Source organism: Trachinotus anak, unplaced genomic scaffold (genome assembly GCF_046630095.1).
Source record: "Trachinotus anak isolate AG129_WGS33_773 ecotype Australia unplaced genomic scaffold, CSIRO_AGI_Tana_v1 ptg000024l, whole genome shotgun sequence".
NCBI classification, from domain to species: Eukaryota; Metazoa; Chordata; class Actinopteri; order Carangiformes; family Carangidae; genus Trachinotus; species Trachinotus anak.
The window spans coordinates 12,346,531-12,369,921 of NW_027273875.1; the positions used below are offsets into that span (position 1 = coordinate 12,346,531).

Here is a 23,391-nt window from a genome sequence, read left to right on the forward strand (position 1 = left end):
TACAATAATGACTCCACTGAAACTCTCATTCTTCTTTCTGCTTGTAGTGAGAACTTTTAAAAAAGGAGTTGACAAATTCTAATTTGCTTGTCTAAATTATACAAGTGATCACTGCCTTAAGCGTGAATGCTGTAGTTGTTTCTGTTCTGTTTATTGTGCACTTTATAACTTCAATCATGTTTGACTCTAAGTGCTGAATGTCAAATGCTCTTCTGTCAGAGATCAGTGTTTGTGGTGGGAACCAGTGCTGCTTTGTTGAAGTGAAATTTGGTTTTAAAATTTATTCCCACGCACTTTGACAAGAAATTCCCTCTCACCAGAGCAGAGAAATTCATTCACAAAAGCAATTTCCTTTGTTCAGTAATTTGTTATGTTATCTACTGAGTCATGCCCAGCACACCTGACCCGCCTGTTTCTGTAGCTAACACCTGAAGGCATCTCTGCACTGACAGGTCTTTGACTTTAAGTTTAATTCTGCTTCACATTAGGTTCCACAGTGTAGCTGTTTCTCATGATGCAACATCTCAGTAAATTACTTTAATTAACTTTAATGAAAAAGTTGAAAGCATGGTGTCTTTGATTAGAACCTGTTTAAAAGCCTCGGCTGTCAGTATTACAGGGTGTGGGGATATACACTAAATCAATCAAACTTGACATTTCAGATTTATGGAGAGGAAAAATATACACAAATAAATAAGAGATGTCTTTAGGACCCTCTGCTAAAAATAAGAGCACACCAGGGGCAATTCAGTAGCTTCCTCTCATCTCTAAATGTGTGCAACACACTTTAGTGACCTACTTCTATTTGCCTTTGGTTATTCAGTACTAATAATAACAATGTTTCTCAGTCAGCAGCCATTCCTCCCTTAAAAATATAATATACGAAAATGAACAAAATAAATTACCAAATGAATACACAGAAGAATAAAGTCACACCCACCCACCCACCTATTTCCCACCACTGTCAGCTCCTTAGACATAACGCTGGTTTTTCTGACAGCTCTCCGGTTGCAATCCCCGGTATCTGCGGCTTGGTGTCAGGTGCGGCTCCATCATTCGCTGCGTGCTTCAGGGGAGGAGTCACGGCCAGGGCGCACACACACACACACACACACACACACACACACACACACACACACCCCTGCACTGTAGCGCTTGGTCCTTAGAAGAAGAAAAAAAACTAAGGAGCGCTCAGCCCGTCCGTCACCTCACACTCACAGAGAAATATGTTCAAGAGAAGAGCGGCTCCTGCGCCTCAAGACCTGAGACAGTTTCACCGCGACTGAATTAACCTGAAATCACAGACCATCGCTGAGTCCGCTCCTTGTTCAACTGTTTTCCTCTCCCTTCTCTCTCTCTCTCTGCGCTGGATCTTTCGTGCCAGAAAATGTGTGTGGAGAGCGATGGATGCGAGATTGAAGGCTGCAGCAGTTCGGATGAGGTGCGCACGCTTTCGGGCAGCATGAGTCCCGGACTGAAATCCAACCCGGACCTCCACCCGTGCAAACCCGGGCAGAAATTCCGAGCCGCGCTGCTCAGATGCCGCTCGCCGGCTGCTGCCGCCGGGATCCTCAGTTTTGGGAACGTCCTGAATTACATGGATAGATACACTGTGGCCGGTAAGAGATCTGATTTCTCTCTTTCTCTTAGAGCTATATGGGAATATTTCTCATTTATCTGAGCGCAGCTGTCTTTCTTGGCTGGAGTGATTTTTGATGCACTAACTGCCTGTGAGCTGCTTCAGTGTTGTGGAGCAGCTCACCTCAGCTGAGCTGAGACGGGCGGAACAATGGGCTTGCCCAGGCGCAGTGGACAATCCGCTAAACCACAAGGCTCTTAGATGTTTTCATGGTTGCATGTGTGCGTACTGTGATTCAATCAAACAGATGGCTCACACGTCCCGGCTATCACTCAAGAAAATGCTTGACAGTAATGGTTTTTACCCGCGGCTGGTAGATGATTGCTGATAGATCAATTAGAGCGATCAACTCTCCATCCGTGAAGCTGACTGCATGCTTTCACTCACCGTATGTGTGTGCGTGTGTGTGTGATGTCTCAGAGATAGAGATAGAGGGAGTCAGTCATTAGATCCTCGCTGAGAGAGAGCGGCTCAGTCCAGCGCCTCCTCGCCTGTGCTCCGGGCGGCAGCTCGCTGTGATGCTGCGATGAGGCCATGTGGTCTTAATCCTGCTCAGGGGTCCGCATTTCCTCACTGTAGCTGAGACCCGGATCGTGTCTTATTAAAACTGAACACAGTGTGCAGATGTTAGTGTTGGGGTCATTTAAAATGTGGAAAGAGCGTTTGTTTGAGCCTGGTTATGGATCTGATACATCAACTGATTGTGGCTCAGATTAATAATTATAGAGGTTAAAACAAAAGTCAGGAGATAAAGATGAAGGGTATATTTTGAGGAGCAAAATGCATTCTTCTTATATATTGTAAAGTTGATTCAAATGATAAAAATTGTTATGAAATTAGTTCAGTTTTTAGTCTCACACCATGCTCCTGTGTGGGCATCAGTAAGGTCCTTCTCGATTTTTGATTGTTGATTGTTATGGATTCATTTTAAAGCAAGAATTATATAACATCTTTTTACAATTAATAAATGTGTAATTGCAAATAAAAGATTAGTTAAATTAGACCAGGTTGACATTTTATTCTGATCTTAGTTTTACCAATATTTAGTAAGTGGATTTTGGGATCATCAATGGACATTGGACTGTGGCAGTGAATGGGTTAAAAATATTGCTGCAGCATGGAGAATGCAGGGAAGTGTGTTCATGGCGAGAGACTCCTCTGTACAAAGACATGGTTTCCTGGTTAAAGTGTGAGTTTCTATTGATACACTCACTGACTTATCTACATGGTGTGGTGACACAACAGAAGTCTACATGGAAAATCCTACGGATTTTCATCACCCAATATTTATTACATCATTATCTGACATTAATATTTCTAAAACTCATAAAACAGAAAAAAAGGGTGTCATTTCCCTCTGTAGCCCCTGGCAGAAAGGAGTGGCTAATACAAACAGAACAATGTGTAGACTGAAGTAGCCACATGCCTGTGGCTCATCGTCCTGAAGGCTTCAGTCCAGTCTGTCAACTTTAAGGAGTCAAGCCACACAGGAAGGAAGCCATGAAAGATCATTACAGTGAGGAAGGCTTTAGCTGCTCGACCTACAGCCACACCAAGAATGTGTTGATGTACAGTGGCATATCTAATCTTAGCATCATCAAGCACCACTCAGTCACAGCAGATAAAAGCCACATCCTCATCCTCAATCATGACTGAGTCAGTCTCCCTCTAAAGCAGTGATTTGTACTCCTGTCTGTGTACACCTCCTCGTGCTTTGATCAGAGGAAACCCCTCATTAAGGGGGCTCAAAAACAATTCTATTCTCCCCTGTCCTCTCCATCACGATCCTGCCTCTGTGATCTGCCTCTGCTCTGTACAATACCTACGAACAGCAAGGGAGAAAATCCTTCGCAAAGCCGTTAACTTTGCCGGACGTCCATGCGCCTGCTGTGCTGTGACAGGAGGAGAAGAGTGTCTGAAGTGAGCTGAGGTGAAAGTGGGAACAGGGAGAAGGAGGAAAGTGCAGGATGATGGGTTTGAGGCAGGAGGAGGAGGAGGAGGAGGAGGAGGGGGGTGGTTGGTGCAGCAGCCCGGGCTAACCCTCGTGGGGAGAGGCTGCGCTCAGTGCATGTGGTGCAGAGGGTGGGGGTCTTTTCCCTTCCCTTTCTTGCCACCTGAACGCTACTGGACTCTTTTGCATTATGCATGGGCAGCATGTGCGTCAGACGGTCACATAGAATGAGGACCGGCAACCGTGCGCATCCAACATAACTAATACATACAGTATGAGCTGATCTGCCATCCTATCTCTCTTTAAGCTGGTCTCTCCTCTCCTGCTGCGTGAGCTACATTGCAGCAGTAATTAGGAGCTGGAAGCAGCAGCATCTGTGTTGGAAGCACACGGTGTCTACTCCAAGTGTGTGTATTCTGCTCCAGAGCTGTATGATATATGAATATCAATAATGTGCTGTTGGATTAGATATCATAGTGGATATTAGTGATTAGTTAAAATTTGGTTTAAATGTTGTCGTTTCCTGATGCAATTTCTGAGCTTATTAGATTGTTGTAACTGAAATTCATCTACTTTGCATCGCCACCTCCCTCCTCCTTATGTACCAACCTCTCTCTGTCTCTCCTCTTCTATCCACGCTGCTTTCTGCTTCTCATTCAAACCCCTTCAGTAGCAGGTACTCATAGATCTTTATGTCAATTAAGCAAGCATGAGCGCACACCCACAGAAAGCACACACACGTATTAGAAAAGACTCTGGCCCACCATTTCAAGAGGGGCTGAATGAGAGAGGGGAGTTGTGAGGGGAGGGGCTGGCTGCTGCAGTGGAAGGCAGTCAGAGGGAAGTGGACGCAGAATGCAGGCGGCGCCGAGCCTGAGCGATGCTGTTCCCCACACAGACGTCAAAAGGTCTTTGTACCAACAGCCATTACTGTAGTGTGTGCGGATCACTAAAGCATTGTCACAGAGACAGAGGGTGACCACTCCTGACACCGGGGCTATTCTGCTCCACAACAATGATGGGAAAATTGCACCCAGCAACGCACATCAGCAGTGTCATGGACTTGGATCTTTCTGCTAATCCCTCATGGCAGAGGTGAAGCCACACACACATAAACAAATAAAACAGCCCATACAAACTTCTCTTTATGGTTCCAACACTTGACTTCTCCAAGATGATGGCAAAAACCACAGAAGAAGAGAGAAATCACAATGTGTTTTTTTATGGTAGGTTGTTTTGTTCTGGGTTTGATAGATTTACTGCCAATATGTTTTATACAAGACTTGAATATTTAATCCCAGCGCTTTGTGAGGAGCAACAGCTTCAAAACAAAATAATTGTATGAGACTTGAGCTGCTGCGTATAGAGAGGCATGTTTTAGATCTCAGCGTGGCTCCATAGGACGAGGGACAAATAAACACAATATTGGTTCATTTGAATCACAAAGCAGAAAAAGTGAATGACACTGACCTGAACATTTTAATGTTTCCATCCCCTAAACTACTCTTTCCACCTCTTTTAAAATGCATTTTTCACTATCTGTTTCACTGATGTGATGCGGTGTGTTCAACTAGGGATCATCAAACAAGCAGTTTCTGCAGTTTCCATATTTCTGTGTTGTGAAGCTGGCAGACAATGATCTGGTTTTTGTCAGAGACACGTATGAGCCAAATCCAAGTGTTAACAGGCACAGAGGGAACCACTACTATTAAGCTGCTGAAGAGATGGAGAGTGTGAATAACAGCAGTCAGCAGTGAATTGGACTTGATGCTCAGCTGTTCAGACCTGATGTAGAGTGCTCTTTCAGAAGCCTGTTGTTTTTGACTGCTTTTGATGCAAACAAAGCAACAATTGGGAGACGTTCGAGGATGTCCCCATAAGGTCGATCACTCACTGTCTCACTGCAGTAGCAGCATGCAGGGAAATGAGATGGAGATCCGACCATACGAGATTGGAGTGGAGGACAGTGCAGCTGGATGAGTTACGATGCTCTGGCTGGGTGACTTGTGTCTGGCCTTTGGAAGCAGCTGTTTAACCCACAGCCACTTATATTCCATTTGCTTTTTAGAGTGCATAAGAGCCCTGAGATTTAGAGGGCCGCTGCATCTAATTTAATTTGAGGTGGCTCTCAAACCTTAAATCCCGGTGTTGGTGCCTCTGTAGTCCCACAGCAGACAGTCCAAGCTCCTCGCCAGCTTATCATATAGAGGGGATTAAGTGTTTTTCAGGGAATATGAGGATATGTGAGGCAGACACTCAGCACTTAAAGTTATTTGCTTTGTAAGTAAGTAATTCCTGATCTGTGTTAGCTCCAGCCACCCCCCTGTGTGCACCCAGAGTAACCCCCTTCTCAGCCAGCAAAGGCACAACTTGTGGGGTGCTGACTGCAGCCTAATCTGTGCTGAGCAGAAATGCTGGGGAGCCGCAGATTAACGCTTCTTCAAGATGAGTTGTCTCAGTCAAGCTGTCATTCCAGGAATACCCCAAAACAGGGTCACATCCCATTGGACAAGTGCGAGACCCTTGCATGTGAACTTTTGGCACCTTGCTTATAGACACAGATGACTGTTCGGTAATAATCCTCTTAAGGCAAGCTCTTTGTTACCCAGTCATAAAGATGTAGCAATCCATCCAGTCTGACAGGCTATGCAGATTAATTCATGTCAGCTTTGTGCAGTTCCTTTGTGGGTTCTCATTATTACTGTCCACATAGACCTGAGGCATTATCTGCATTAGCATTTCCCCTTAAAGCAATGACAGTGGAAAACCTTCACTCATTTTCTGTTGTTCTCACGTTTCCCCATTGGCTGTCACATCCTAAAGAGCTGTTTCTGGGTTGGAAGACTGCGTACCACTTTCAGTTCCACAGAGAAGTGAAGACAGCGTAGGTGTCTGTTGGGGAGATTTAGAAAAAAAAAAATCACAATTACGAAAGTGGATAAGGGTATCGGTGTGTAGGAGTTCAAGTGTAGAGTCACTTCTGCTAGGAACTCACCACAGCAGATCTTCTCAGTAACATGAAGTGCTGCAGCAGAACATGTCAGGGTTAGACACACAGTCAGTGTCTTCTCACTGCTAAACTGTATGAGGGGCTGTGTTGGCCTGTGCTCCAGTTGCTTTGGGGTTTAGCTGCTGGTAGTTTCACCCTCTCTTGTTTTATAGCGTTCACATTAAAGGTCCCTGAACAACAGCAGAGGCATTAAAAAGACGGAGGGGCCTCCAGTAATTTACTTTATAGGGTTGCTGCCTCTTTCTTGCCGTGCTTTTTCCATCTGATGTCGAGCTGTTTTGAATTAGACAAATTGCACTGTAGAATATGAATCCACGTCCCTTTGAAAGACAGCATCATCACTTCAGCACATTTTTAAACATTTTTTTTTACTACTATTTCAGCATTTTCCAAAAACACTGTTGACAGCAAAATATTGACACTGTTCACCAGATGTTAAAGTGGAGTCCATAACAATTACATGACATCCTTCCAAGTGGACTTTTCCAGACTGGTTTCCCACAGATATCCCACTAATCTCTTTATGTCTGTATCGTGGCGTGCCATTCCCACTGCTGTGAGAAAACAGTCTGTGTGTTCTTTAGGCTCTGATTTAGCCGACGTCTGTAATAGTAACCGATGGAATTAGACAGAGCTTCTTCCTCTGCCAGTGCAGGCCCTTTCATGTGGCTACTCCAGATTTTACCATGGAATAGACGCACTTCCCTCGCAGCAGCTTTCACCCTGTGACCCTCCAGCTATGAACGCACTGTTTCATGGCTCTGCTGTTGGTCACTCTGGGGTGACTCTTTGACTCTTCCCCCACCCACAGCTGTTATTCTGGCATTACCCCAACCTTGCATCCTATATCACTCATCACAACTATGAAGCCGTTACATGTGTTGCATTCTGGAGAGGGTATTTTTACTCAGTCTATAGACCAGAGGTTTTCAAATAGTGAGTTAAAAGTGGAGAGAGAGACATGAGGCAAAGATACAGTGTGAGGTTAAAGGGACAGGTACATCCTGCTGTGCTAAAAACAATGGAAAAGTTAGTCACTTAGGTTGTCCCATCAATTTGGCCTCACCCACCAGCACAGTCAGAAGTTGCAGCTGCAGCAGTGACACAGCTCATGGAGGCAACTGAGGTACTTCAAAAGCCCAGTAGCTGAAATTTGCGTCATTCTTGGAGTCATAAGTCAGTCAAATCTGAACACACATTCATGATATTTTTAGATTTAGCAGGATTTACGCTTTAGAAGGATATCATCCCATCTGATGTCTATAATGAATAAACTCCATAAATCTGCTTAGAGCACAAAAAAAATCCTTCTTATAACTCCAGCACTTGCTTGAGAATCATCAGATTTTTAAGTTTACTTTCATGTAGAAATAATTCAGTGATATCTTTCTGTACATCCATGGATACATTGCAAACAGGAACTGCTAATAGCTAATTCAGCAAACTTTTAATGGTGCAACTTTGCCAAAATGTAACAAATATAAGATGAAAAATGTGGCAATGTGCTAACTCACAGCCACAAGTCCATTTAGAACAAAACCTTGTGCCATGTTTTTAACAAGACCAATATCAGATGTTTCAACATACAGTACCTTTTCTGATTTTATTTAAATTCTTAACTCATTCTTATCTTTTAGCTTCCAGCTGCTTGATGAATTCACCGGTAAAAGACAACAGTGCTTGCTCAAGCTGCCTGTTGATCTTCGATGTGGAGGTGAGTGGTAGACTGATAATCACTGACCTCCCCTTTGTCATCAGAGGAGTGTTTATGGACATAAGGACGTGACAGTGGTGTTTTCTGTGATGTAAAGAGTTTGCTTTAGGATTACAGCCCTGAGATAAACACAGTATCTGCTAAGTTCAGTCTGGTCATGAGCAGAAACACAGGGATTCTCCCAATCTCTATCCAAACACACATCCTAAATGTTAAAACTGTGCCACTCCCTTCCTGTCTCATTATCAGAGAAGATTGGAGTGTTTACCTGAAGAAAAAGCTCAAATTTGTCTCTTCGACAAGATTGCAGGAAGGAAGGAGGAGAGATAAAAGATGTGTTGAGCGTTTTGCTATGTTTGACACACTGTCAAATAGCGGTTCATCCCTGCTTGAAAATATGTGATAGCAAAAAATTTCCTCACTCCCTGCTTTACGTATGATTATCACAGCAAATTTTAACAAGGAAATGTTGGAAACAAGGAAAGTAAAAATACGTTATTCTATGACAACACTGAGAAAACAATATTTTCAGAGCAAAACAATCAAAAATACATAGACCTTTTTTATTTCTTTTAGTCAGATGACCTTTTCACTGCTCAGACTACTCTGTAAATTTCCCTTTCCTCCAGCCACCCCAAACACTCTGTGACATTCACATCCATTTCAACACACACACCAAGAGAAATTAAAAAAAAAAACAGAGAGAGAAAAACACAAAGCAACACAAACAAGTGAAATTTTTTGTGTTGTGAAGGTCATATTCAAATGCTCCCCTGAGCCCAGTGCTTTGGCTGAGATCACTGACACATGCGAGGAAGAAATGGAAATTGAAGAAAAACCCAATCTATTTCGTATCCTTGTGAAACACACACAGACTCTGAATATTGATCAACACAGCAGCAGCAAAGAATTCGTTACAAGTGATGAAACCGTACCGTCCTGGGACGTGCTGAAATTGGATTTTTCTCTGACACATTAACAAGTTGTTCTTGAGAGGATTGGAATCTAATATTGACCTGCTTGCAGCACAAGTTACACCCAGCTGTTGTGAAAGCAGACCTGCAGCTCACAGTAATATTAGCTCTCAGCTCCTGGAAGCTCCCACAGATGCCAAAATAATATTTAGAGTGCTTATTTACAGCAGTCCTATATTTGAAAAGCCTTCCTTTTTGAGAGAAATGTAATCTTTCCCCCCATTTACATCTGATAGAGTAAATAGAGGAGCCTGGCAGAAGGATTATGTAATGTTTTATATCCACCAATCCCACCAAGTCTTGTGTGTGTTTGTGCGTGTTTCTCCACCCCTTTTTTTTTTCTTTTTTTTTATTTCATTTGAGGATATCTGTCATGTTGTCAGATCTGGATGAGATTGCAGCTGGATTTTCATTACAGTGTTTGGTGTACGCATTACTGTGTTTGTGGGAAGAGCTGGGGTTGAATTAGAGCCCTGACCCCTGTCAAAGATGTGGATCTTTCTGTTATACCCTGGGCTAGAGGTAGAAACAAACACACATACATACACCACATACACAAACAGCCCTAGTGTGCTTTCCTGCTGTAAAAGGTTCACACTTAGGATTGAATTCCTATGAGAATGTGTCATTGATTTTTTACTTTCCAAGACGTCAGTGCTGTCGAAGGGACAACACATATGCACACATGGATGTATACTCAGCTATTAAATTTCATGTTGGGCTGCAGTCTGGCAGCATCACATTATCTTTCAGTCTAATCTAATTGAAATTCAGTAATTCAGTAAGTAAACTTTTGTATTTGTGTTTTTTGTTTCTCTACTGTGGGAAAATGAGATCATGAGATAATAACAGGTGCAGTTTAGGTGTTTCTTGTACACCAGAATGATTGAGTGGTGGATTATAACAGCATTCTTTTGATTCCTCAGCACCATAATGTTTACTGAACTCTGCAGGCAGCCTGTCACCACACCACTTCAAAAAGCTCTCATTTTGATCTTATGTATTTATAACACTGACCATGTAGCATTATACAATTTGGCTGAATTGAAAGTGGTAGTTGTGGCATAAAATGGTATGCTACTTTTGTTCATTGATGTTTAAGGCTGCAGCCGCCTGCAGTCGCCCATGCTGCCATTCAGGTTGTTGATGGTTGTATCTGGGCAGCACAACAAAGCAGAGTTCATGCATGTTTCTGTATAGTTCAAAGACTGACTGATAAGTGTGGAAGCCCTGAGGCTGTGTACGATGCTGTAGGTATGTGGGCAGGTCTTAATGAAACAGGCCTGGTATGTGGAGGGTGCCTCAGTGTGTTCCCGTGCAAAGAACTCAAACTCACCTCACAGTCACCTGATGACTGAGAAATCTGACTGACTGTCCTGTAAAAAATTATCTCCTAAGTCGTCTTATTACGACCCACAGTTAAGTTTTATTGTTAGGTGACCTTAGTAATTATGACGGGAGGAAAGGAGGAAGTGAGATAACGTATAATGTACAACAAAGTCCACATTAGGAGGAGGCTGGGATGAAGGGATGGCTCAGGCACTGTTCGTATCCCATTATTTCTTTTATTCATGACCATTCCACAACCATAGCTGCGTTATTATTATTGTAACCATGACAACAAAGGTCCTCTAACCTTAAGGAAGTGCATGATTAAACCCAAACTATGTTCTTTTCCTAAACCTGACCAAGTAGTTTTTGTGCCTAAGCCGAACCAAACCATGACCGTTCCATAAGCTTAACCGCATGTTCTTATTGTTACCATGGCAACAAAGGTCTGGTATGCCTGCCACTTGTATGCTCCAATGGATCTATGGGTAATGACAAATGACCCTATACGGTTGTTTGGGTTGGAGGACTTGTTGGGCTGAGAAGTTACAGAGTTCAGTTTTGGAAATGGGGTCACACAGTTTTAATCTTCTTAAATTTCCCTTTGAGACTCACAAAAGATTCAAAATGGCTCCTGAGGTCATTCTCTATAAGTTTGTGCAAAAAGACAAAATTTGGTTTTCGCAGAGTGTTTGATGAAATAGCAGAGGAAGTAATGAGATGCATATCTAATTCATGAGACAATGAAAGATGAACCCCACAGCCTTAAACTCCATCCCCATAACTGGGATGAAACTGTGTTGGAAATTGTGACTCAAATGAAGACACAGTGTGGGAGTGGCATTGATATGTTTTTTTTTATATATCACGGGCAGTATGTGCACAGCTGTAGAGAGGTCACCTTGACAGTATCTGAATAAAAATGTGTTTATATGTCTGATTGGCTGCAGCTCAGATAAGAATTCAGGAAGAAGGAGGGGGAAAAAAAACATGTTTGAAATTCATATTTATACATTTATAAACACCAGGGAGTCATTACAGCTGTAAAGTGGATGTTGGGTTATAGGCAGTGCAGTAGACACACAGTATATACCCAGTTATAATGGAGTGACAGATACACCCCATTAGCTAGGCTATTGAAGGAGAGTATCTGCAAGAGTCAGTGTTTATTGTTTTGCTCTCATTTTATACTTACAATTATAATATTAATATACCTAATCATTTATACCTTAATTATGTATTTTTAAAAATAATTTTCACCCAGATTTGTTTTGATGAACCAAAAAAAAAAACAACAGTGCCATAGATATTAGCCATATGGGACCTGAATTCTTCAGTTTATGGAGCCTAAACACTGTGATTATACAGAGAAGATCTATGCTGTAGATCTTTGTTGCTAAATTGAGCTGAAAATAAAAAGCTTCTCTTTTTTTTACCATGGCTTGGGGTCATGTTGCACCCTCTCTTTATGCAAGAAAGCACTGAGGTGTAGACAGTCAGTTTGATAGCCTGTGGACACCTTATCATTATGCCTCATAGCTCACACTGCAGCTGAATCAAGGGGAAGTCAGATGAAATAGATGAGTCAGGTGTCAGGCAGAGAGCACTGAGATTTATAGGTTATTTTATTTCAAAGTGGATAAAGTATCAAGTATATAACTGAGTATATACATAAGAGCAGCATTTTAGAGAATTCTCCTTTATCTTTCAGTAATTAAAAATGCCTTGTGTAAATGTGCGTCATTAAGCAAACTCATGTAACAAAGCTTGTCTTGACTGCACATACAGTTTACGATAATTATGAAGCTAAGGGGTTTCAAAAGTTTCAAAACCCCCCGTAGTGGATTTCCTTTCACTGTCATAAAACTACAGAGACCAGAGGAGGCAGTCAGAGAGGAGAAATGAAATCTCATTAAAAATCACTACATAATGACTTTAATCCTCCACACTGTTATGTAAAAAGCACTGGGATTACTGTGTGTTTGCTGTTTGCGTATGTACACACATACTCACAAATATTCCCGCACACACACATGCACGCACACACACACACACACACACGCAAACAGTAATGTAAGTGAACTCTTACCTGCCTTCTGTCCTTATGTTTACATAACCAAACATTTTCATAAAGGAGCAGGGCATTGTGGGTGTATGGGTGTGTATGCTGTGTGTGTGTGCCATGCTACCAGCAAGAGGTGAGGCGATGAAATTTTGCAGACATTCATGTCCTAAATTTGTGCTAAGTAGCAAATATTAGCACGCTAATATGCTAACTAAGATAGTTTTCATTGTAAACACTGTCTGCTAAATATCAGCATTGTCACTGTGAGCATGTTACCACGCTGACATTAGCATTTAGCTCAGAGCTCTGTTGTTTCTAATTGCAGCAGCATCAGTGTCTGTGAGACTGCTGGTGTTTGGCCCTCTGGTTAACATGCTAACTGTCTGCAAACTTGAGAGCTCATTATTTCACCCTGCTTCTAAATACTGCTTTCAAGCACGTATTTCGGGAACCATATGTGTTAGTATTTATTGTAAATAGGCACCATTCTGGATAGTTCTTTTTTATGGTTTAAGGCTGTTTCCTGGGATTATTTTTAGATATAAGACTCAGCCAAACTGAATGTAAACCTCAGGCCATTTTTTGTGGGTTTATGAAAGGGACAATGTCTGTAGCACTTCTCTATATACACTATTTGAGTCTCTCTCTGAGGCTCAGATTTTCTCTGGTTAACGTGGATCCTTTTCAAAATTCCACATAAATAGCGCTCCTCCAGGTCCACATTCAAGGTTGAGTTCAACTGCTGTTCAGTATTCCTGAGAGACGCTGGTGTGAACGAGTGCAGCTCACGGAGATCCCCTGGCAGTAACAGTCTCATCTCATCTCAAATACCTCTGCTTCGCCTCACTGCATCTCTTTCCAATACATCTAATGCATTATCGCATACGAACAAGTGGGCTACCACCTGGATGTAATATTGATGAGCTATAGGTTTAGTCTGCTCCCTCGGTGCTTCGCTATGCATCCTTTCCAATGCCATCAAATATTTAGCACGTTATGGCTGGGACTAATGCACCGCGGCCCTTGAGCTGAATTCAAGCTTTTGATTAGTGAAACAAAATTAAGTGAAAAAAAACAACTTTTAATCAAAGTGGTAAGACTTGAAAGCTGTCTCAAATGTCAAAGTGGACAATACAATATTCATCCCCACACACTGGCCGGAGCTCTGATACAAATTTATTCATTGAGGTGTATGATATGGCTGTAGTGATGGCAGTAAACAATGGCCTTATAATGGAAACAGCAAAATAAAAAGAGAAACATAAAGTTTTACTTACACTTTTTGTTTGAACCTACTTTTTATAGCACATAGGAAGGTCTGAATTCTTCTTTGAATAGCTGCGTTTCACAATCAGTTTTGATCTTGCTACAGTCAAAAGTTCTGCAAGATAACATTTATGAAACTGAAACTGTTTAATGGACCCTTGATACGGCATCCACACATCAGAGTCAGCGAAAAAAAGAAAAGAAACATGAACTAAAAGCACAAGTCTAACTTGCACTTTTTGTATGGACCCACTTTTTTAATGTGTGCCCAAGCTGCAGTGACCCTGACAGTAATAGTGACAGAACAGAATAACAAATCCAACACAAGGCATTTATTTGTATAGCACATTATCACCCTGAGGTCATTCAATGTTCTCAACAGAAATTAAAGAAGCATGAAAATAGAAGTGAAAGGCATAATAATAAAACAGTAAAAGAACAGTGTAAAAATACTGTGTTAAAAAACAGATAATATCTAATTAAAATGCATGATTAAAGATTAAATGAACAGAGTGGAAAAAAGAGTAGTTTTTTTAGCTTCATTTTAAAGCCAGTTACAGTACATAATAATTGTATCTTCATTTTCAATGGTTGGAGGATAAACTGTAGATTTAAACTATTCATGTTACTATTCATCTACTATGAATGTGTATTTTTATTCAGTATTTAGCTTTTTTTTCTTGCCAGAGCTCTTTGAATCAGAAATGTGTCAACACAATGGATGCTACTTTTTTGATGTAGCATTAAAGTCAGTCTGGACACAGCTTTACAAGATAAACCTAAACTCTTTTATGAATCTAAATGAAGAATCAATGATAATTAATAAATGAACAAAGGACAAAAAAAGTGCAGTGTCCTCAATAAGCAGTCTAACCCTGATGTATACTCTCCATATCATGTAGACTAGGGACAGGAGCTGCGTTTCGTCATGCCCTGCCGAGTTTTTCTTGTAAACGAATGTTGAGTAAATTCTCTTCCTCATTAAACATCTGCAAAGCTGATTGTTTACATTCATGTCTGCTTGCCAGCCTCATACTGTTGAGCAGTAGAATAGAAACCAACAGCAGAATATAAATCTGTAATCATGTACAGTATGTGTGTCCTTGTGCACATGTCCAATACAAACAAAACAGGGACAAACTGGTAAATACAAAGTGCTCAAAAACCCTCATAGGGTGTCTTTAATCAACAAGACTCACTCTCAGATGGATAACGTTTTTTTCTTGCTCCCACACAGAAGCCTCCAAGCTCATCAGTAGCATCTGACTATATTCCTCACACAGTGCAAAGTACAAGTGTTGTAGGGTGAGGTAGTGACTTTGACTTGCTACCAACAGAGAGGCAGGAGTTGAACTTTCTAGCGCACAGTCACACTCCTCACCTCTTGCTGATTTTATTGGGGAATCCACCTCTTGCAGGGGCTCTGCAAGCAGCTCTTTACACTGTTTCCCAGACATCTGCAGCACGTTTCCTTTCTGTGTGGCAGGGAAAGGAAGTGGAATGGAAAAAGCTCTCCCCCGCCCACTGTGGCCACATTGCAAGGGAGGAGAGCAGTCGGTCAGGAGCCCGCCGGCCACAGTCGGGCATATTTGTGGTCACCTTTCTCCTTGCTGCAGTCTGAGCCACTCTGCAGCCTCTGTACACTGCCGCTCTCTCCCTGCACTGCTTCTTACTGTTTCTCACACACTCAAATCCAGAAATTGTTTACAAGAACAACCAGAAAAGACACACTTTCTCCTAACTCATTATGCCCCCCCCCCCCCCGTTCCTTTCCTGTACTATTTATACTGATGGGGGTGACATATGAAAAGGAATCACCCCCTTTGCAGGAATGGAGTGGAAGGATCTGGCCACATCAGCAGAGCGGCTCACCGCTGCCTGCCACACTCCGGCCAGAATGAATGACTTCCATCCATTGGCTCCCACTCTGACACACACACAGTGAAACCAGGGGAAAGGGGAACACACACACACACACACACACACACACAGACACACACACATATACTATATATATATATATATATATATATATATATATGAACAATGGAAACATATGCTTTACAAATTCAATCCAGCCCTGTGACCTGATGTAGCCACCACCTTTTTCTTTGCTCCTCACAGCTCCTCTCCTCTCCTCTGTCTCTCTCTGTGTCTCCCACCAAACACCAATCACTGTTTTATTGGACTGCTATTCTCTCCTTCTCCTTAGCCTAGTTTCTCTGAGCAGAAATAGAACCAGAGGGGCCGGAGATCCACGAGTCTCTGTCGGGGATTTGATATGAAATCTGTCCTCTCCAAGCTGACGGAGCTCTGTGTGTGCATTTCTGTGTATGGTTGTATGGGGTGTGGTGGTCTGTGTGTGTGTGTGAGAAAGAGAGTGTGGTGTTATTTCTAATTATACTTATTGTTATTGCTAACCCTTTTTCCATATATGACGCTATAGGAGGGTAAAAAAGTTGTCTCAATTTTCAAAAGCTGTCTCAAAAGCTTCACAATGTAGTTCATACAGTAAATGGTGGCCTTATAATGGAAACAGCAAAGGCTGAAAGAAAGTAGTATTCATATCGGAGACTGATCATTCACCATTCATCCCTCTAAATGTAGCATTTGTGGTTTGTTAACGTTCACCAATTTGAGTCATTTCTTCTCAAGCTACGCTGAAAAAAGTGGTCATAAAGGCAGACTTTATGAGAGGGTGGAATAAGTGTCAGCTCCACACTGGCCCCCGACTCTGTGTCAACTCTGTGTTTTGACTGCAGTGAGCTACTGCAGCCACATATGTAGCACGTACAGTTCAGCATCACAATAAATTCATGAAAGGGGTCTGAACTGTGCCATTACACATCACAAAACAGGTCTGTTGATAAATGTATAAAAGGGCAGCGGTGCATTCAAAACCAGAATATTAAACTGTGGACTGAGTATTTAACCATTTCCTCAATTTTGCTCAATATGCTTTTGTTTTGTTTTTGTGTAAGACTAAGCCAAGGGAGTGTGCAGTACATCAGAGAGGGAGTGGCCTACAAGGAAGCTGTCAGTGTACATTTCTGTGTGAGTGCTGTTACCTTAAATGAACATGGAAGTACCTGGTGTTGTTGTTGTGTGCAGTCAGGAAGATCCACATTCCTGCGATGTTTCTTACTTGGCATCACGCTCAGATACACGCAGACCCCCTGGAGGCTTGAGACTTGAGAAACTCATTAACGTTGTTCAATTAAATGGATCTGCAGGGGGGTATATGTGCCATGTTGTCACAATGACAGTGGTGACCTAAGATTGAGCTATAATGTAAAATTTCACTCTTTTCACTGTTGCTATGGCATCATACCAGGTATTTCTGGCACTGATAATCACCTGTGTAATTCAGGATCACCTGAGCGTGCTCTGCATTGTGAGAAAAAAATGTTCATTTGGAGCAGAAACACTGGATCCAGCTGCAATGAGGATTAGAAAGAGGCAGTTCGGAGAGTTGGGAAGCTGAGTTCCTTTGTGGTCTCTTGACCTTTATCTCTTTGAGTGCCCGTACAGCATTGCCATGGCAACTAAGCTGGGCACTGCCAGCTTGGGTGGGGGCTGTGGGGCCTCATTGTCAGATACATCACTGAAAATCTCTGTATATTTAAGACACGGTCATTACATTACCCAGAAGTCCAAAAACATGAATCTCAGTTTGACCAATAAAAAAAAAAAAGAAAATAAGAGATACCACTGAAAGCATGGAGGAAGGGGAGGTGTGGGGGAGGAAGGGGAGGTATGGGGCAAAAAAATCAAAAGGATGGAGTTTGATTTCCAGGTATTAAAAGGCCTCTTTGAAATTAGAGATGATGGTTGTGATACACACACACGGAGCTGCTGGTTCCTGTAATCCCTCACAGATTAGCACAATTCATTTCACATCTCATTGCACTTGAATCTCTACAATAAACACTGTTGCTTTGATCTGACTTCCACCACTTATTTAAATGAATACACATTTACAGGTAGCTGCTGGAATAAAGTAGTGAGTAATGTATATTATTATTATTATTATCATATTAACTTCTCATACAATATTTTGATATAGATATGATCTTATTGAACTTGGCTCAGCAGGAGCACAGCTCCAGTTCATCTAACAGCCACAGCTCTCTTTTCCTGATCTTACAGTATAAAACATTTTACCAACTCCACCATTATTAATCGTCTGCTAATTGTGTGGTAAGTGTAGACGGGTGTGGCTCAGACAAACGCAGACTCTGTCCAGGAGGGACGCTCCACCATCTGGCATAGGAATCCCCCTCCCAGCAGACTGTGTATGTGTGTGTGTGTGTGCATGTCTTTCAGGCCAATTAGAGTACAGCTGCAGTTGTGCAGTACACTGTTTAACAGTGCTGTCACTGTCTGACAGGCAGACCGAGGGGTGGGGTGGTGGTTGGTGGGTGTGGGTTGGTGGGGTGTAGTCACTGTCACAGCCAACCTGTCTGCCGAGGCCATGTAGGGATGACAACCTGGTGTCAGTGTGACTGCTGGGTGGCAAAGAATGGACAAAGAATTAAAGGCGTATGAAGGATGTATGTGTCATATAGTGTCAGATTCTGAATTCATCCATGATTCATCCCAGTGTGGACTGGAGATTTACCTGCACATAAATATCAGCTGGTTCGTACCTGTGTTTAGATTCTGCTTAATTCTCCAATGAACTGCTGATAAAGAAATGTCGACACCAAAGTGTGTTTTTGGAAAGGTGCTAATGTGGGGATTTCTTTTTGATTGTGAATGAACTGTGGGTTTCACTGAAAGTGGGTGATAACTAACATAAGTAAAAGCAAAAGAGTTGTGTGTATAGCTCTTGAAGAAGAATGCTGCCTGTAGTGTGAGAATGTGAGCAGGTGGTTTGACTCAGATGACAGGAATCTGACCTGTGTCTCTCCTCCCAGTCACACAACCTGCACCCGCCTTTGAAACATGCCGTGTCTCTCTGTTGACAAATAGACAAGCGTTGCATCTATTATGTTATAGTGCTGTTATTTACCTGCTTGGCTGTGATCTTCCTCATCATCCTGCAAGGCAAAATCCCTGAGATGACAAGGACATAATGCATGAGTTATCGCTGTGAGGTACAGAGGTGCACTAGTCTAGAGGTCAGGCTTTGCTTGGTTGTACTGGAGTGGGCTCGGAGGAGAGGGGCAGACAGATCAGAGGCAGCCAGCTTTTTAAAATGTTAGTCATGCTGCTGTTCCATTTTCATGAGCTATGTTGCAATTCCCAAGGACCAGCCTGCCAGTTTCACAGAAAGTCAGACAGCACCACCAAGCTCACAACACTGCATCTGGACTGCAAGGATCTCTAGGATAGAAATGTATTAATTCTTTCTCTCTTTTCCTTTGAGTTAGCAAATAAGACTTTCCAAGCTGGTGCTCTCAAGAGGAGTAGAGCTTATTTAATGAGACTTGTTGCTTCTTGTTTACTGATGCTTTAAAATCTATATAGCCTTAAATGGGTTTCTTTAACCCTAATTTATCACCCTCTGATCTTCTTCTTCTTGATCTTCTGATGTTTATGACGTGTTAAAATGTTCATGAGCTGTCTTGTGCATGTTTCACATGCTGGCAGCATTGAACACACACAAGTCATAATGTTGTGATGAGCAGATTTTCAGCTGTTCATGTGTGTTCCCCATCCTACCTCTGGCCAAACACCAAGGTGCCATGCACTTCATTAAAGCATTAGAGTCATGCACAGTATGTGAGGTTCCTCTCGAGGGTGCAGCAACAGGATTAAGACAGCTTCAGAGACCTTGTGGTTTCTTGCTGTACGTCTGCGTGACTGCTGAGAGCCACCAGAAATACAGACTTCACATGCAGTGTCATCTGCTAAAGCCAAAATCAACTCCAGTGACTGTGCGGGAGCTGCTCCCCAGAGCTGTTTACATGAGGCAGTGAGAGGCTAATGCTGGAGAACGTGTTTGTGTGTGTTACGAGACTTTTTGTGCGTTTAGCAGAAGGTGTAATTTAACACTAGAAATTGTTCATATACAGTATAACACCCTGCAGTGAAATCTTTGCAGCCATTTGCTAAAGTTTAGCACTGTATGGCAGCCAAGAGAGCACTTATCAGGGCTGTTTTATTGCTCCTGAGGGATGTTAAGTGAATGAGCCCCTGAGTACTGTCTATCCATCATGTCCAACAATAATCACAAGCCGCAACAGGCCACCATAAAGCCAGAATTAAATTAACCATAACTCATAGAGAGCTGACTGTTCCAATACATGTGATTATAGTTATTATAAAGAATTGAAACCACATTCATGTTTTCCCTCTCCCTCTGTTTACAGGTGTTGTGCTTGACATCCAGCGGCATTACAACGTATCAGACAGTGGAATTGGCTTGTTGCAAACAGGTAAGTCCTTTAATCCCATAATTACACATGTGAAAAATGTTAGCTCAACAGCTAAACACATTCACCGTGTGATGAGGGTAATCATTGTGTAGCTCGGATATTTTGGTCTTACACTAAAATGTAAGCTTTGTTTGGTGGAGATATTGATGACACAATTTACAGATAGAAATGCTGCTTATTATAGAGTTCATTTACATAATCAAGCCACTAATGATTTACTAACACCACTAATCTTTCTCCTTTATATTCATGAGGGTGCTGTAATGGATTTTAATAGAAATTTCTCAGAGGAAAACATAAAAAATGGGCTCTACTTGCCTGTCTCTAATATATATAAGTCTGCATAATGAGTCCTACTGCATATATGAAAACTGTTTTATAAAGCCTCATGTGTCTGAGAAGTTGCCTCAAGTGACATCAGCTGAGTCTGAGGACTACAATTATGAAAAGGAAAAAAATGTGAGGTGGTGGCATCAGAAAAACGACAGCTAGCTACTCCTGCTGCATCAATTTCAATCCTTTTTTTAAAGCCGTCCATCCAATGTAATGCTAAGTCAGCAGTGTCTTTTTTAATATGATAAGATAAGACACTGCTTCAGTTTTTGTGAGAATTTATTTGTATATTGCTGTGAAATGCTGCAGTAGTTTGAAGTGAACTCTGGGCCACTGAAATTGCAGCACTGATTGGAAGAGGATCTGAACATTACACTGCCAACAACTTTGAGCTTGCTTGTATAATTCTCTCTATGTATATGTAAATTGAAGCTGGTTACATTGACTTAACACCAAAGTATCACAAGCTGACCTAAGTGAGGGTGTTTTGAGGGCAGCATATTCACACAGCCAGCAGTAGCAGCAGCAGCAGCAGCAGTAGTAGTAGCGGTGGCAGGGCAGGTCAATTAAAAGAAAAACAAAGTCAGGAGCCAGGGAGGCTGTTCTGCATGTACCCGGAGCGTCTGAGAAGTCTGGGCAGGGTTTCCTGCTCTACTTGGGACCCAAATGAATTCACCTTTTAGGGAGATACCATGCAAAGCCCTCTCATTGGAGGACAGGCCCCAGTCTTGTCTCCATGTGCCCTCAAACTCATTCAAACACCTACAAACGTGCACACAAAGTGCCATTGAGGGCAGGCAGGCAGGTTTGAGTTTGGGGCTGAAAGAATGCGGCTCAGTGTTTCCTCCGTCACTTGATGTTCTTAGACTGACTCAGGGTGAGCTGAATGGTGTGTTCAGGACAAAAATATCCACCAGGAAAAAGAAATCAGTGTTGTAATTTCTGTTGGCTTTTCAGTGAATAAGTCATTTCATCACTTCCAAATCTCATTTCCACCCAGTTTTACTGGTATGAAGAATCTATGGTTTACATCAGCGACTCTTTTGTCGCTGTCAGTTTTGTTGTTTTTCTGGCAGCAGCGATTAAAAAGTTTAAATAATCAGAAAGGTGTTTCAAAGCTCTGACTTTCACATCAACCTTCTTGACAAACTGGTAATGTTTTGTTAACCTGAGTGAGGGTGAGTGAAGGGCATTATTACCTGTATTTGTGAAAACACGGACATTTCCAGGTGATGTCTGCTTGTATGAAATCTAAACAAGAAACAGGAAACTGTGAAGAGTGTTTGACTCTTAATTCTGTTTGTACTGGCTCATTATTTGGGTTATGCACACAGCCACACTGGCACAGACTCACGCACACTTAAACACACACAGCATGTTAGTGGAGTGGCATGTGTAGCTGATTTGCCCTCTGCACTGTCTGCATTTGCAGGTCTCTGAAATGCACCCAGCCGGGCCAGGCTAAAAGGAGGGTGCTTTGTGTTTGGTTATTCTGGCCTGTCTTGGCTTGTCGTGGTTCAGACTCCGCTTGGCCCCTGATCCCCAGGCGACCTCTCTCTCACACCGGCCTGAGGAATGCTGGGTGTCCGGGCCTGGAGGTGTGAGAGCGGGTGGGCGCAGACGGGGAGCCTAGATGTGAAGAAGAGGTTAGGAGGTTGATGTAATCAGGGTGCTGGAAGGGAGAGTGTCAGTGTGTGTGCGTATATGTTTACAGTGTGCACCCCTACCCCAGAGGGAACAATCCGTGCCTCTGTGAGCACCTGCAGGCCAGGCTGGCTCTGTCTTCTCTCCTTCCTCGCTCCTTCTGGCCTGGCAGCTTTTGTGCACCTGGGAATGCAAACTGCCCACGTAGGTGTTTTATAAGCAGTGGGCGTTGTGTGTGCTGAGGCTTTCTCTCTCTCTCTCTCTCTCTCTCTGCTGCCAGGTCACACTCACACTTTTAAAAAACACTGACCACACACTGCAGGATCCAAGTCTTAGAACAAACACAAGTCTGAGTCGTTCACTTTATGAACTCTGATCTGGTTCAGTTTGAGAAAAGAAGAAAAGTTTCGACCCTTTTCTTTGGCTCTTGATCAGAACTACTCGAATTAAAAATTTCCTATATCTACACGTCACTGACAAGTTGTTTGCTTTTGGGAAATACTAGCCTGACTAGCATGAAGAGCCCTTTAGAGGTGCTGCAGTGTTTGCATTTTGATTGTTGCACTACAAAAAAATGTGTATTCTTTTCTATTTTTGAGAAATGGCATTAGATAATTTTGTTTCCATATTTGGGATTTTAATACTAATTTCACTAAGAGAAAGTAGAATACTCTCACTCTATCAGCAGAAAAATAAGTAACACAGGTCTTTACAGACACTCACGAGACTGAAGGGATTGGTAAGATTCGTGTTTTTTGCCGTGCCATGGTGTAAACTGGTGAATACATGTTAAAGCACAACATGTGGAAAAAACCCTGTGGTGAACTCAGCCTCCGCAGCACCAGTTATTTCTGTTATTTGCCAACACAAACTCTTTTAAAAAGCAGCTTACACAACACAAATTGACGTGAGGTATGTGCTCATTTCTATTGTGCATGTGCGTGTGCACGTGTGTCATTACTGCCCGGGGAGCCGAGGTCTCAGCTGTCTGTGTAAGAGGATGAGATGCTCATAGCTGTCAGTCAGGTTAGGGTAAAGGCACGCTGTTAAAGCCTGGAGCTGTCCGGCTTCGTCCATCAGCAA

At 42.4% G+C, this 23,391-nt stretch overlaps 1 protein-coding gene across 3 annotated transcripts in view; it reads left to right on the forward strand.

The window, feature by feature from the left end:
- The first annotated feature begins 1,218 nt into the window (after positions 1-1,218).
- The window catches only part of spns2 (SPNS lysolipid transporter 2, sphingosine-1-phosphate), a 64,582-nt gene continuing 42,409 nt past the window's right edge, over positions 1,219-23,391 (forward strand). The window contains exons 1-2 of one of the 3 annotated variants that reach the window (XM_071460443.1): positions 1,219-1,619; positions 20,266-20,331. In XM_071460443.1, the coding sequence (XP_071316544.1) occupies positions 1,388-1,619; positions 20,266-20,331 (298 nt within the window). In that variant the 5' untranslated portion in view covers positions 1,219-1,387. Of the gene's footprint in view, positions 1,620-8,293; positions 8,315-20,265; positions 20,332-23,391 lie in introns of those variants that run through there. The other 2 variants (XM_071460442.1, XM_071460444.1) reach the window with 2 other exon arrangements.